Source organism: Salmo trutta, chromosome 13 (assembly GCF_901001165.1).
Source record: "Salmo trutta chromosome 13, fSalTru1.1, whole genome shotgun sequence".
NCBI lineage: Eukaryota > Metazoa > Chordata > Actinopteri > Salmoniformes > Salmonidae > Salmo > Salmo trutta.
The window spans coordinates 57,765,844-57,782,649 of record NC_042969.1 but is presented as its reverse complement, the minus strand read 5'-3'; the positions used below and the strand labels follow the sequence as shown (position 1 = coordinate 57,782,649).

At 44.2% G+C, this 16,806-nt stretch overlaps 1 protein-coding gene across 1 annotated transcript in view; it reads right to left on the bottom strand.

Annotated features, from left to right (window-relative positions):
- Window positions 1–14,025: 14,025 nt before the first annotated feature.
- Window positions 14,026–16,806, bottom strand: part of LOC115206161 (PTB-containing, cubilin and LRP1-interacting protein-like) — a 37,323-nt gene continuing 34,542 nt past the window's right edge. Inside the window, exon 3 of the mRNA XM_029772812.1 lies at window positions 14,026–16,296. Within this exon, the coding sequence (XP_029628672.1) occupies window positions 15,799–16,296 (498 nt within the window). The 3' untranslated portion in view covers window positions 14,026–15,798. The remainder of the gene's footprint in view (window positions 16,297–16,806) is intronic.

Here is a 16,806-nt window from a genome sequence, read left to right as displayed (position 1 = left end):
AGAATTCACCAGGGTATCCATCTGGGCCCAGGGTCTTGCCACTCTTTAGAGATTGAATTGTTTCTCAAATTTCTCCAAGAGATATTTCCTTATTCAGGAAGTTAGAATCTTCCTGGTTCAGAGCAGGGAGATTACAGTCCTCCAAAAAGTTTTGCATAATTAAGGGGTTAGGATCTGCTTTAGATGTATATAGAGTCTCATAAAACTAACGGAATCTGTCATTTATGTCTTTGGGGGAAGAGAGTAATTCCCCAGATGCAGATTTAACTTTGTGAATCATTCGGTCACTGCCTTTTTTTTAAGTTGTCTGGCGAGTAATGTGTCTGGTTTGTCACCAAACTCAAAATATTTTTGCTTGGCATAGAGAAAAGATTTACCAATTTTAGCTGAGAGAATCTGATTATATTCAAATTTTAAAGAGGTAATTTGTTTGTGTTTCTCCATAGATGGATGGCTAGCATTCTCCCTATCCAGTAAGTGAATTTGTCCCTCCAATTCTACCAATTTTCCTCTGTTCTGCCTACTCCTGGCAGCCTGAAAGGAGATGATACAGCCTCTCAAATAAGCCTTCAGTGTTTCCCACAATAATGCTGGGGAAGTGTCTGTTGTCGTTGGTATCAAAGAAAATGTTTATTTGGTCTTTAAGATGTTCACAGAATGTTGGTTCAGTGAGGAGCTGAGGATTCAACCTCCAGACCCTCTCGTTTGGTACGATGTCACCCAATCTCAGGGAGAAGGTGAGTGGGCTGTGGTCAGAGATTATAATATCATGATACCTCACATTACAGGTATAGGGGAGTAGTTTAGCATCAACCAAAAAGTAGTCAATTCGAGTATAAACATTGTGAACATGAGAGTAAAAGGAGTCCCTACCCGTAGTGTTTGAGATCCTCCACATATCAAATAAGTTAGAATTTTTTATGTAGGTATTCAAGAATTCTCTTGAATAGGAGGTAGGGTTTCGCCGGGTAGAGGATCTATCCAAATATTGGTCTAGCAGACAGTTAAGGTCCCCTCCAATGACCAAATTAGTATGGGAGATATCTGGAATCAGGGATCTTTTGAAAAAAGAGGGGTTATCAATGTTTTGCCCATCGATATTTAGTAGAGTTACAGAAGTAGAGTGGATCTCTCCTATTACGAGCACATAACGACCCTCTTTATCCGTAATAGTGGTTTTATGTAGAAAGGGAATTCCTTTCCGTACCAGAATCGCTGTGCCTCTCGTTTTGGCAGTGATACACTTGCACCACCCACCTACATTTAAGTCTGCTATGAGAATTGTTTTTCAGGTGGGTTTCTTAAAAAAATATAATATCAGACGAGAGTGCTTTCAAGTGGGCTAGGACCTTGCCTCTTTTAATTGGTTCGTTTAAACCCTTGACATTCCAGGAAGTGAATGTAAGCCCCACCCTCCTCTCGTTTGTAGTTCGTATGGTGGCCTGCATAACATGTAACTCAATAAAAAGGTAAAAAGCGCACCAAACCATCACGATCAGCATGTAGCACCTACACCCGAGCAGTGTCCAACCCACCCCTCCCCCCGGCAAGCACCTTTACTCTCCACCCTGTCCCCTTACATTTATCCCCCCCCCAATCAACCCACCTTTAACAGGCATACACAAATAGGAAAGAAAAAATATAAAAATAATAAACACATTGTCTGGCCGATTCCAAAAATGCACTGCCTCGAACAAGAGGTAAAACAAAAATGAAATTCCAACTATACGTTCACCTCTCACAATCCTAGAATTTCTACTAACATATGAACTGAGGAGGCTCCCGCGAATAAAGTGTTCAATTAGCATCTAATAAACCTAAACAGAATAAGTTGCAACTTAAACATATTGCGCACTTAAGCGTCATCTTGGGTCAATCCCTGAGATAAGCAAGATATAGCACCGCAAGATTATATTGCTAAGCAATGCCAGTCTAAACATAAACCATCAGCAACCGACATAGACAGCAGAACATTTACATATTGTGGGTTAGGAGATCAGAACAAGGATTTTGCTAAATTAAACGAACCCCCCGATCAAAAAATGATACACACACAAATATATATATATATATATATATATATATATATATATATATATATAACACATACATAAAAAAAGTATATATATTATATACATACATACATACATACATACATACATACATACACACACACACACACACACACACACACACACACACACACACACACACACACGCGCACACACACACACCAACATAATAATCTACACTAATTTAAAATATACACATACATAATAATAAAAAAATGCTAAGAGGAAAAAATATATATATAATAATAAAGTACAAATAATAATTATATGTACACACACCTACACATAGACACAAGCACCACAGAAGGCTGGTGGGAATCTAACTAGGAGGACGGCCCACGGCTATGACAGAAGCAGAACAGCACAAAACACCAACTTGCTATCCAGGTGTCTGCGTCTTCCCCGCCCCAACCATCACCCCAGTCCCCTGCAAGCAATAAATAAATGGTATGGTAATAAGAATAATGTAAGAATTGAAAAACAAATAACGAAACAAAACAAAAATGGGGGAATATAAATATATCCATCCGAAAGTGATCAAACCTGGAAGGCCACTCAAACAGGCATCGCTCTGAACTCCAACAACAGGTCAGTCGTCCAGCCGGAATGAAAGTAAAATGAACGTTAAATGAGAGCTCTGACAGCGCTCCATTGGTCGGCTCAGCGTCTTACATGTTCGGTAGCCCTTGCTGAGACAGTTTAATAAGGTTTCATGAGCAGTCCATAACACACAATGACAAGGCCTGTATATTCCCGGATAAACTTCTCTGCGTCCAAAACCGAGGAGAGCCAAATCTTCTCACCGGAAGGAGGGGTAATTCTGAGTCTTGCAGGGAAGAGCAAGGCTGGGCGAAGATGGAGTTTGTAGAGTTTGGTCATGACATCTCTGTAGCCGGCGCGATGCTTTGCCACATCGGGCGCATAATCCTCATAGACACAGAAGGGGTGTCCTTTATGTAAGAGGTTACTCCTCATTCAAGTCTCGCGCAGGATAAGATCCTTGGTCTTGAAACTGTGACAACAGATGATTACTGGGCAAGGACGTTGGCCCGGACCAGGCAATGGGACAAGAGTGTGATGTGCACGGTCCAAATCAAATTAATTTACACTGCTCCAAAAAATAAAGGGAACACTTAAACAACACAATGTAACTCCAAGTCAATCACACTTCTGTGAAATCAAACTGTCCACTTAGGAAGCAACACTGATTGACAATAAATTTCACATGTTGTTGTGCAAATGGAATAGACAACAGGTGGAAATTATAGGCAATTAGCAAGACACCCCCAATAAAGGAGTGGTTCTGCAGGTGGGGACCACAGACCACTTCTCAGTTCCTATGCTTCCTGGCTGATGTTTTGGTCACTTTTGAATGCTGGCGGTGCTTTCACTCTAGTGGTAGCATGAGACGGAGTCTACAACCCACACAAGTGGCTCAGGTAGTGCAGCTCATCCAGGATGGCACATCAATGCGAGCTGTGGCAGGAAGGTTTGCTGTGTCTGTCAGCGTAGTGTCCAGAGCATGGAGGCGCTACCAGGAGACAGGCCAGTACATCAGGAGACGTGGAGGAGGCCGTAGGAGGGCAACAACCCAGCAGCAGGACCGCTACCTCCACCTTTGTGCAAGGAGGAGCAGGAGAAGCACTGCCAGAGCCCTGCAAAATGACCTCCAGCAGGCCACAAATGTGCATGTGTCTGCTCAAACGGTCAGAAACAGACTCCATGAGGGTGGTATGAGGGCCCGACGTCCACAGGTGGGGGTTGTGCTTACAGCCCAACACCGTGCAGCACGTTTGGCATTTGCCAGAGAACACCAAGATTGGCAAATTCGCCACTGGCGCCCTGTGCTCTTCACAGATGAAAGCAGGTTCACACTGAGCAAGTGACAGACGTGACAGAGTCTGGAGACGCCGTGGAGAACGTTCTGCTGCCTGCAACATCCTCCAGCATGACCGGTTTGGCGGTGGGTCAGTCATGGTGTGGGGTGGCATTTCTTTGGGGGGCCGCACTGCGCTCCATGTGCTCGCCAGAGGTAGCCTGACTGCCATTAGGTACCGAGATGAGATCCTCAGACCCCTTGTGAGACCATATGCTGGTGCGGTTGGCTCTGGGTTCCTCCTAATGCAAGACAATGCTAGGCCTCATGTGGCTGGAGTGTGTCAGCAGTTCCTGCAAGAGGAAGGCATTGATGCTATGGACTGGCCCGCCCGTTCCCCAGACCTGAATCCAATTGAGCACATCTGGGACATCATGTCTCGCTCCATCCACCAACGCCACGTTGCACCACAGACTGTCCAGGAGTTGGCGGATGCTTTAGTCCAGGTCTGGGAGGAGATCCCTCAGGAGACCAGCCGCCACCTCATCAGGAGCATGCCCAGGCGTTGTAGGGAGGTCATACAGGCACACTACTGAGCCTCATTTTGACTTGTTTTAAGGACATTACATCAAAGTTGGATCAGCCTGTAGTGTGGTTTTCCACTTTAATTTTGAGTGTGACTCCAAATCCAGACCTCCATGCGTTGATAAATTGGATTTCCATTGATTATTTTTGTGTGATTTTGTTGTCAGCACATTCAACTATGTAACGAAAAAAGTGTTTAATAAGATTATTTATTTCATTCAGATCTAGGATGTGTTGTTTAAGTGTTCCCTTTATTTTTTGAGCAGTATATATAGCCCTTCTTACATCAGCTGACATCTCAAAGTGCTGTACCGAAACCCAGCCTAAAACCCCAAACAGCAAGCAATGCAGGTGTAGAAGCACGGTGGCTAGGAAAAACTCCCTAGGAAAAACTCCCTAGAAAGGCCAAAACCTAGGAAGAAACCTAGAGAGGATCCAGGCTATGAGGGGTGGCCAGTCCTCTTCTGGCTGTGCCGGGTGGAGATTATAACAGAACATGGCCAAGATGTTCAAATGTTCATAAATGACCAGCATGGTCAAATATTAATAATCACAGTAGTTGTCGAGAGTGAAACAGGTCAGCACCTCAGGAGTAAATGTCAGTTGGCTTTTCATAGCCGATCATTGAGAGTCTCTCTACCGCTCCTGCTGTCTCTAGAGAGTTGAAAACAGCAGGTCTTTCACAGGTAGCACGTCCGGTGAACAGGTCAGGGTTCCATAGCCGCAGGCTATCCGATCCCATTGCATCCCTGCTTGGCGAAGAAGTCGGTGGGGCGAGAGCCAGCCTCCACCCCCTCTGCCAGACCAACAACGTGAAGATTATGACGTCTGGATCGGCCCTCCAGGGCGACCACTTTCACAGAAAGCCTCTGCACACTATCCTGCAAGGATGTGCATAGCTTCTCTAAGTCATCGGTCCTACCAGCGTTGAATTCAGAAGCTTTCTCAAGGTCCACAATACTCTGGCCCTGCGAAGCAACCGTTTGAACGGTGCTCTCAATTTTGGTGTCCAGTTCAGCAATAGTAGCCTTAAAATCCTCAGCTATAGCAACACGTAGTTCTCCCAGAGCCCAGGTAAGTTCTGTAAGTGTAACGTTGTTACCTGTGCCCTCCGCCATGTCTGCCTCGTTGTTTGGTGGGGAGTAGGCCTCCAATGTGGATTTATTGTCCTTTGGTCGCTTATTACTCTGCATTTTCACATAGAAAGTTACAATATTGTATTAGAAAGAGACATTTGTTGTAAAAAGCGCCATAAAGTAGGTTAAGTTAGAATGTTTGGCAAAAAAGTTGCTGGAGCCTCTCTCACACACAGCCGTTCACTCCAACATGCTAGCTCCACCTTTCTAAAGTCTTCGAAAGCCAAGTTAACAAACAGATCACCGACCATTTCGAATCCCACCGTACCTTCTCCACTATGCAATCTGGTTTAGGAGCTGGTCATGGGTGCATCTCAGCCACGCTCAAGGTCCTAAACGATATCATAACCGCCATCGATAAAAGACACTACTGTGCAGCCGTCTTCATCGACCTGGCCAAGGCTTTCGACTCTGTCAATCACTGCATTCTTAACGGCAGACTCAATAGCCTTGGTTTCTCAAATGACTGCCTCGCCTGGTTCACCAACTACTTCTCAGATAGAGTTCAGTGTGTCATATCGGAGGGCCTGTTGTCCGGACCTCTGGCAGTCTCTATGGGGGTGCCACAGAGTTCAATTCTCGAACCGACTCTTTTCTCTGTATATGTCAATGATGTCGCTCTTGCTGCTGGTGATTCTTTGATCCACTTCTACGAAGACGACACCATTCTGTATACATCTGGCCCTTCTTTGGACACTGTGTTTACAAACCTCCAATGCCATACAACACTCCTTCTGTGGCCTCCAACTGCTTTTAAATGCCAGTAAAACTAAATTTATTTTAATTGATCCTTTATTTTACTAGTAAAGTCAGTTAAGAACAAGTTCTTATTTACAATGACGGCTTACCCCAGCTAAACCCGGACGACGCTGGGCCAATTGTGCGCCGCCCTATGGGATACCCAATCACGGCCAGATGTGATACAGCCTGGATTTGAACCAGGAACTGTAGTGACGCCTCTTGCACTGAGATGCAGTACCTTAGACCGCAGCGCCAATCGGGGGCCCGCGAGTGGCGCAGCTCTTCAACCATTTGTTGCCCACACCCGCCCGCCCGACTAGCATCAATACTCTGGACGGTTCTGACTTAGAATATGTGGACAACTACAAATACCTAGGTGTCTGGTTAGACTGTAAACTCTCCTTCCAGACTCACATTAAGCGTCTCCAATCCAAAATTAAATCTAGAATCGGCTTCCTATTTCACAACAAAGCCTCCTTCACTCGTGCTGCCAAACATACCCTCGTAAAACTGACTATCCTACACATCCTTGACTTAGGTCATTTACAAAATAGCCTCCAACTCTACTCAGCAAACTGGATGTAGTCTATCACAATGCCATCTGTTTTGTCACCAAAGCAACATATACTTCCCACCACTGTGACCTGTACGCTCTCGTTGGCTGGCCCTCACTACATATTCGTCGCCAAACCCACTGGCTCCAGGTCATCTATAAGTCTTTGCTAGGTAAAGCCCCGCCTTATCGCAGCTCACTGGTCACTATAGCCACACCCACCCGTAGCACGCTCTCCAGCAGGTATATTTCACTGGTCATCCCCAAAGCCAACACTTCCTTTGGCCGCCTTTCCTTCCAATTCTCTGCTGTCAATGACTGGAACGAATTGCAAAAATCACTAAAGCTAGAGTCTTATCTCCCTCTCTAACTTTAAGCATCAGCTGTCAGAGCAGTTTACCGATCACTGTACCTGTATACAGCCAATCTGTAAATAGCACATCCAACTACCTCATCCCCATATTGTTATTTATCCTCTTACTCTTTTGCACCCCAGTATCTCTACATGCACATCATCATTTTACATCTATCACCCCAGTGTTAATGCTAAATTGTAATTATTTTGCCTCTATGGTCTGTTTATTGCCTTACCTCCCTACTCTTCTACATTTGCCCACACTGTACATAGATTTTTCTATTGTGTCATTGACTGTACATTTGTATAACTCTGTTGTTTGTGTCACACTGCTTTGCTTTATCTTGGCCAGGTCGCAGAACTTGTTCTCAACTGGCCTACCTGGTTCAATAAAGGTGAAATAAAAAATGTACAGTGGCAAGAAAAAGTATGTGAACCCTTTGTAATTACCTGGATTTCTGCATAAATTGGTCCTAAAATTTCATCACAACAACAATAGACAAACACAACAATAGACAAACACAGTGTGCTTAAACTAATAACACACACATTATTGTATTTTTCTTGTCTATATTGAATACATAATTTAAACATTCACAGTGTAAGGTTGGAAAAAGTATGTGAACTCCTAGGCTAATGACTTCTCCAAAAGCTAATTGGAGTCAGGAGTCAGCTAACCTGGAGTCCAATCAATGAGACGAGATTGAAGATGTTGGTTAGAGCTGCTTTGTCCTATAAAAACACTGATGTGCACCATGCCTCGGACAAAAGAGGGCTCAGAAGACTCAGAAGATTAAGAAATGTTGACTTGCATAAAACTGGAAAGGGTTACAAAAGTATCTCTAAAAGCCTTGATGTTCGTCAGTCCACTGTAAGACACATTGTCTATAAATGGAGAAAGTTCAGCACCATTGCTACTCTCCCTAGGAGTGGCCGTCCTGCATAGATGACTGCAAGAGCACAGCGCAGAATGCTCAATGAGGTTAAGAAGAATCCTAGACTGTCAGCTGAAGATTTAAAAGAAATCTCTGGAACATGCTAACATCTCTATTGACCAGTACACAATACATAAAACACTAAACAAGAATAGTGTTCATGGGAGGACACCACGGAAGTGTCCACTGCTGTCCAAAGAAAACATTGCTGCACTTCTGAAGTTCGCAAAAGAGCATCTGGATGTTCCACAGCGCTACTGCCTAAATATTCTGTGAACAAATGAATCTAAAGTTGAGTTGTTTGGAAGGAACACACAACACTGTGTGTGGAGAAAAAAAGGCCCAGCACACCAACATCAAAACCTCATCCTAACTGTAAAGTATGGTGAAGGGAGCATCATGGTTTGGGGCTGCTTTGCTGCCTCAGGGCCTGGTCAGCTTCCTGTCATCGACAGAAAAATGAATTCCCAAGTTTATCAAGACATTTTTCAGGAGAATGTTAGGCTATCTGTCCGCCAATTGAAGCTCAAAAGAAGTTGGGTAATGCAACAGGACAACGACCAAAAACACACAAGTAAATCAACAACAGAATGGCTTCAACAGAAGAAAATACGCCTTCTGGAGTGGCTCAGTCAGAGTCCTGACCTCAACCCGATTGAGATGCTGTGGCATGACCTCAAGAGAGCAGTTCACACCAGACATCCCAAGAATATTGCTGAACTGAAACAGTTTTGTAAAGACGAATGGTCCAAAATACCTCCTGACCATTGTGCAGAAAACTACAGAAACTTTTTGGTTGAGGTTATTGCTGCCAAAGGAGGGTCAACCAGTTATTAAATTCAAGGGTTCACTTACTTGTTCCACCCTGCACTGTGAATGTTACCACGCCGTGTTCAAATCAAATGTATTTGTCACATACACATGGTTAGCAGGTGTTAATGCAAGTGTAGCGAAATGCTTGTGCTTCTAGTTCCGACCATGCAGTAATATCTAACAAAGACATGAAAACGCATAATTGTTTGTGCATTATTAGTTTAAACAGACTGTGTGTCTATTGTGACTTAGATGAAGATCAGATAAAATTGTATGACCAATTTATGCTGAAATCCAAGTAATTACAAAGGGTTCACATACTTTTTCTTGCCATTGTATGTGTGCGCACGTGTGTATGTGTCTGCTTTGCTTGTTTGTCTGCTGTTCTCTTTCCAGGCGGTTCTTGTAGCCCAGTCAGCATGTGTATGTTGTGTTCTGCAGTGTTGCCCAACTCTCCTCTCAGCATCTGTGAGCAAGATGCCGGTGTAGGCCCGCAGGAATCTGCAAATCTCAAAAGAACATTTATACATTGAATCACCCTGAAAGTAATGTATTCCATTCTTTTTATTCCACTCTCCTGGGGTTAACACACACACACACACACACACACACACACACACACACCAATCATTTCCATGGCACGCTCTGCTCTGAGCTTCTTCCCGACATCCCTGTTTTCATGGATGAGGTTCTCAGATATTTCCTGTGTTCTGAGAGCACTATGAGACAGGACTTGGAAATGTAGGCTCAGTAGGATAGTGGTGTGCCGGAAATCCTGGTGGCTTAACTTCCAGGGATGAGAGAATCTGGGGTCCTAGGGTTGTGATAGGCACCGGCCTCCTCCACTCAGACACTCCATCTTTCCTTATGGTCAGGATCTAAATCATATGAATGATTTATGAGCCAATCAGACGTGAGGGATGAGTAGGGATGAAGAGCTTGGACATAACTGAAACATCCTGTAAGTCACAGTGACCTTGTATCCCCTCTGTTCTGGAAAAGACATCAGGTTTACTAAACGTACCTTGCTTTCTCATTCACTCTCACACACACACTTCTGGGATCAATCATTGCCATGGCACGCTCTGCTCTGAGCTTCTTCCCGACATTCCCTGTTTTCATGGATGAGATTCTCAGACATTTCGTGTGATCTGAGAGCACGATGAGACAGGACTTGGAAATGTAGGTTCAGTAGGCATCAAGTTTAATAAACGTACCTCTATATCTCTCGCTCTCTCTCACACACACACACTTCTATCTATGGTACCTTTAATCACCATCTTTACACTGATACAAAACATTAAGAATACCTGCTCTTTCTATGACCAGGTGAAAGCTATGATCCCTTATTGATGTCAATCGTTAAATACACGTAAATCAGTGTAGATGAAGGGGAGAAGACAGATTAAAGAAGGATTTTTAAGCCTTGGAACATCTTGAGAGGATCAATGGGAAGACAGAAGTTCTTAAGTGATTTTGAACAGGGTATGGTAGTAGGTGCCAGGCGCACCGGTTTGTGTCAAGAACTGCAACGCTACTGGGTTTTTCTTGCTCAACAGTTTCCCATGTGTATCAAGAATAGTCCACCACCCAAAGGACATCCAGCCAACTTGACACAACTGTGGGAAGCATTGGAGTCAAAATGGGCCAGTATCATTGTGGAACGCTTTTGACACCTTGTAGAGTCCATGCCCCAACAAATTTAGGCTGCTCTGAGGGCAAAAGCAGGTGGTGCAACTCAATTTTAGGAAGATGTTCTTAATGTTTTGTACACTGTTGTCGTGTCTTTGGCATCATTAAAATGTAAGACATGTTTATCAAATAACTCTGTAATTATTATTACGCGATTTAAACTGATTCATCGTGTAACTGTAATTAACTAGGAGGTCGGGCACCAAGGAAAATATTCAGATTACAAAGTTATAATTTTCCTAATATAACTTTCAGATATCATACTATCTGATCTGAGTCTTCTGATTAATGACGTATTCGTTTACCTCACGTCAATCTCATTCCAAACGTCGTAAATGGTTGGTTATCTGCACAAACCCAGTCTTCACTATGAGTCATCCATACATCAATTGTCTTAAAATCATTTATTTACTAACTAAATAATTCACAAACAGATATGGTTACAAGGAAATGATAGAATGTGCCCTATTGGGCTAAACCGGCATGGCGGCTTGTTAGACAAAGAAAGGGGGTTGGGCTTGAATGAAAGAGCGGGAAGACTGAGGAACACAGAAAGCAGCTATGCCATTGCAAATACAGTATCGTATGCATTCTAAATTACCGCCCATTTGGAAAAGGAAAATGCAATAAATATTTACTCTGAGCTGCGCTTCGGTAGGTTGGTCGTAGATGCTGGCCAACAGAGATCTTCCTATCCTCGGAAGAATGTCACTGGTGGTAAAATGGATACATTGTAGTATTTTCGTTGTGTGTTAGACTGGATACGTCGTCCATCCTTTACTAGCCCGCGTCTAAAGCGGCCGCTGCTAACTCAACGGCTAGGAAGTATCACTTCTGTAGTGAATAAGAGTTCAAAGTTCATACCATTCGCAACCAAAGCTCACGCTGAGGTTGGCTTAGTTCTGTACTTGACATGTGTGTCCTTTTAACGCAGAGGCTGCAGACCTCACGTACCCGGAACAGACTGGTTACATTTCGTCACTGGCTTATATAGTGGCGAGGGAGAAGGGTGTGTTTCATGGTTTATAACCCATGTCTCTTCACAGGGGCGGGCCACTGATTGAGAAGGGCTCTTTCCTTATGAAAACCCAATTCTCTCATTTGGAAGCTAAAATTACATTTACTCTCCTAACAAACAGTTTCAATATCAAACATTTAAATTGCACAACAATTCCATGTGAATCTGATAACTACAATGTGTAGACTTTCCCAGGTACAGTTTATGTCGTCCTGTCATCAGTCATAATGTCTCAGATGACAACCGAACTGACATCCATACTCATTAAGTATCTGGTATATTTCCAACTGGTTCTATTACCGAAATATGGTTCCTTTCCCCCCACTTGTTTGATGTTCCCGACTCTCTATATTTAACAAAGGCTATTCAAAAGTCCTTCAGTACGGTCAGAGAGAGAGGGGAAGGGAGAAAGGTATTTTTTGGGGGGGGTCATAAACCTTACCCACAGGCCAACGTCATGACACTGTGTATATATATATCCATCAAAGAAAATCTCCACTTCAAAGTGATCACAGTTTTAGGCAGACATTTGGTATTAGTGAATGTCATGAAGAGCAAAAGTTATATAGAGCACACAGCAACGTCAAAATGAGTCCTCATAACTATTTACTGTCCACTCCACACAGTTTAAAGTGCACATCGGATTGCAATCTGCTCTTCACAAGTCCCACCTTAAATGTAACCATTGTATTTACTCTGATATCCGCATACTCTGTTTTAGAGCAGACATTCACAGCAGTCCCAAGTCACTCACTGCACATACTTTACTCACAGGAATTGTAACTGAAATGATGGAGATATCAAATCAAATTGATTTGATATCTAATAGGAACGCGAAGCAATGCGGCCATCTCTGTATGAGAGAGAGAGAAACAAAAATGAGAAAGATAAATTAGGGAGGGGAGCAGATCAGAGAGCTGGGTGCTATGTGTTCCCCAGGACCGGACCTCAAGCTTACTGGCGCTGGGCGGGTAGCTAGGCGGTGTGGGGACCCAGCGGACGGCAGCCAGCTGGAGGAGGAACAGAGTGGTATTGTATGGCTGACTGACACCTCGTTGGAAGAAGCAGGCAGGCAGGCAGGCCCTGGCAGGGGTGGCCTCATTCTTGGCCCCTTGGGCCCCCGGCACTGACGTTCTATACTCCCAGAACTGGGTGAAACATGGAGGAATACTGGAGCGCAGGAGAACACTCAACACATCTCTGAGACACAATGGTGGAGCACCTTGAAAGATTCAGGTTAGCTCCTCAACCAAGACAGAAAAGCATACAATGACTATGTAACTGTCCACACATTAAGTGTATGTAGACAGACAAAGTCCTTCAGAATTAGTCAATTTACGAGTTGCGATACAGGGCCAGAGATGGTCATTACCGCACACTTCTCATAAATAATAAACCCATAATATAAGTTATCCAAATATCTCAATATATTCTCAATGTGGGGTATGCTCTTTTATCAGAATGGGAAAGTGAGGAAGGTGTTCCTCTACCTTCCAGAAGGAGGCAGTGTTCCCATTCAGCAGTCATTCAGACTGTTTCCAGCATCCATTTTGCTCTCAATTCTCTGCAGTTTCTAAGCAGCAAAATGATAGCAAAGACAGTACAGTATGAAGATAGGCAGAAACTGCTTCTCCAATAGAAATCCCTGATCGTGCTTGTAGGTGATGTCATGGCAACGTTGGCTAGCTAAGCTCATGCGGAGAAACGTCATCAGGTCCAACGGTCGTCTAGCACCGAACTGCGCATGTGCCGTCAAATCAAACCATTCCTTCATTTTAAAGCTGTTTTTGACGAAAATCAAAACGTGTCAGTTTGTCACTTTCACAAGGTTGTGCCTCTAGACTAACTAAGAAATCCTTTCTCACTTCTCTCAATGACTTCTCAAACCCAAACCCTTCGGTTCCCCGGAAGTCTTGTTATGTTGCACCTCTGGGTTTAGAAACTCTGTGATGATAGCCAACGGTATAAGCACCCGCGTTATGGAAATACCTTGAGACTGATGTGGGCACCAAAATGGCTGCCACACATTCCTGGTGTTTGAAGGGAATGAGCCCCACAAAAATGGAAAGAGCTTTGCGGTCTATGAATGTAGGAAATGGAGACAAAATGATTGTTAGGTTTGGAGCAAATCTCTGGCTGTAATATTGTATGTGTACACAAACCTAATACATACACAGCCATTGATATTCACCCACATGTACAATTCCTAGTACTGTGAGAAACATTTGTTATGAAGGCAAAACATCACAGCCAACTCGAATCAATATGAACGTTTTCGTAACAGAAAAAAGACACGTCGGCATCACCAGTCAGTCTTGGTAAATAGTTTATATGTGATTGTTTCTTTATCTTTGCAAATACTGTATAGAAAACACTTATGGTAACATTTCCAGACATTTAAAGCACATGAGCCTTCAGACAAGACATGGACACAGTAATCTACAGCTTTATAAACATTCTCTCCTCCTGTCATCCTGGCATGTCAAGCCCTGTGTCCCGGGCTCACACCCGCTTAACAGCCAGTTCTATGGAACTCTACATATTCACAATTGACTTTAAAACACTGGTGCTGTCTTTGATGTTTCCGCTGTTTATTTAAAATAGCTATCAACATTTAATGCTGTAATATTTGGAAACGGATACTTCATTTTTGTATTTACATAAGCTTATTGAATGAGTTTCAAATACAATGTATATATTTATATATGTACGTACTGACCAGAGCCATCTTAATAAAATTGGCTTTAGACACAACAGACAAAATACATGACCCACCCCACTGTGAGTACCAGCATCCAGTCCATTCAAAAGAGTCTTGTTAGAAAGAGGGGTGGGGTGGAGCTCTTGTGTCATGGGGGCTTCCAGTTGCCCCAAAATGGCCGCTCTTACCCTTCGACAGCACAGGGAAACTGAGCTGTGTGTGTCTGTTCATGAACTCAACACGCATCCAGCCCACGAGACATAATCATTACCTTAAGGTGTCTGTACAGAAAACTGCCCTTGCTAAACTGCACCTAATCCACATTTAACAATGTAGAAGAAATGTACTAAAAAAACAAAGTAACTAAAAGGTGTAGGGAGCTTGCAGCACAACATACCTATAATACATTCAGCACAGGCCAAGAGGCTTCAGGCATTCTTTATGGACGGCTGTGAGAAGTTTTACACTTCCAGTTGGATTACTAGGCCCTTATCGGTCATGCTCTCTCTCCTGACAATCCTTTTTCTTAGATCACACATTCCACACACACGCACATGCACATGCATGACTACACACACGCACAACGTTTGGGACTGCGGGATTAAGAGACCAGCCTTGGTGTGTGAGAAGTGAGGCACAAAGTCAACAAAGAAGACACAGCTAAAAGACTCACTTTTGGTATGCTTCAAAACAGGAATAAAATGTGATTGATAAGGGATGACGCTCTCGTGGCCTAATAAATATGTCAGGACCTCCCTTCTCCCGGCAACCTTCCACACATATATTAGTCAAGGCTTTCTTTTTGAAACCACACATTTAACAGCGCTTCAGGCATAACTCTTTACTCTATAGTGCTGTTGTTAAAAAATCAGAACGGGAGGCAGTGACCTGGGATTTTTAGGAAGTGATCTGGGCTTTTGATTGGGCCGGGAAGGGGTGGGGCGAGAGGTGGTGTAAAGAGGCAGAGTCTCTCTGCACATTGCAGACAGACGGACGGACAGACCGCAGCGTCGGATGGGAATGTAACTGTCTTCTAACCATTATTCACTAATCTCTTATGGGCAGATCAGGCGCGTCAATGGCTATCCAAATGTTTGAGGACCGATTTATCCAGAGGCAGCACTAGTTTCGCTTCCCCATATGTTAGGTCTCATGTTGTTCCGTTGTCCTCCTTTTTTCCCCTTTTTAAAACTACGTCCACGTCATCCTTCAGTCTGCGGTCAGTGTGTCGGTCAGTTTTAGTTCCATGTTTTTTCCTTAAACCAGAGTAGAGTGAGAGAGAGAGACAGAGAGTAGAGAGAGTGCTCCAGTTGCCCCTGTGCACCTCCCCTCACGGGCTTGTGACCGGGGGAGGGGGGGGGGGCGGCGGAAACCCTGGCGCTCAGCCGTCCTCCTCGGGAGTGGAGTCGTCTGGAGCGGAATCGTCGGTGGCGAACTCGTCCGAGGAGCCGCTCTTGTGGATGCGTCCATCGCTGCGCATACTGTGGAAGGTCTTGCGGAAGGCGTCCATCATGGAGTGGGCCAGCTTCTTGGCCTCCAGCTTGCTCTCACACTCCACGGCGTGGCAATCCATCTGGAAGGTCAGGTCGTCGTTGATCTCCCGGTAGATCCAGGCGAACACATTGGGGCTCGTGCAGTGGTCCGCCGTACAGTAGGCGATGCGCGCCACCTGGTACGTGTCCATGGTGACCGAGGCCTCGCCCCGCCCGTCCAGGTGGTGCAGGCGCACCTGGAAGGGGCGGATCTCCAGGAGGGAGTTGGCAGGGAGGTGCTCTTCCTGGGCCAGCGCCCTGCGGTCCCACAGGCCCACCACTGCCGACTCTGTGCAGCCCGACAGGAACTGGGTCCCTGAGATGGTCACCTTGCCAAGGTACGTCACCTGTGGAGAGAACACAGAGAGAGAGAGAGAGAGAGAGACTGTTAAACATCTAACAGCATTTAGTGGTACAAAACTATGTACCTATGTGGCTCAACTGGTAAGAGTGTGGGGTTATCAATGCTAAGGTCATGGGTTCAATTCCCACAGGGATCATGTACACACCTTATAATCAATGTATGCATTCCCACCCTCTAATTCAATGGGTTTTATTGGCATGGGAAACATATGTTTACATTGCCAAAGCAAGTGAAATGGATCAACATAAACAAAAAGTGAATAGTAAATATTACACTCACACAAGTTCCAAAATAGAGACATTTCAAATGTCATTATGTCTATATACAGTGTTGTAACAATGTGCAAATAGTTAAAGTACAAAAGGGAAAATAAATAAACAAATACAGGTTGTATTTACAAAGGTGTTTGTTTTTAACTGGTTGCCATTTTCTTGTGGCAACAGGCCACAAATCTTGCACACTGTGGTATTTCACCCAATAGATATGGGAGTTT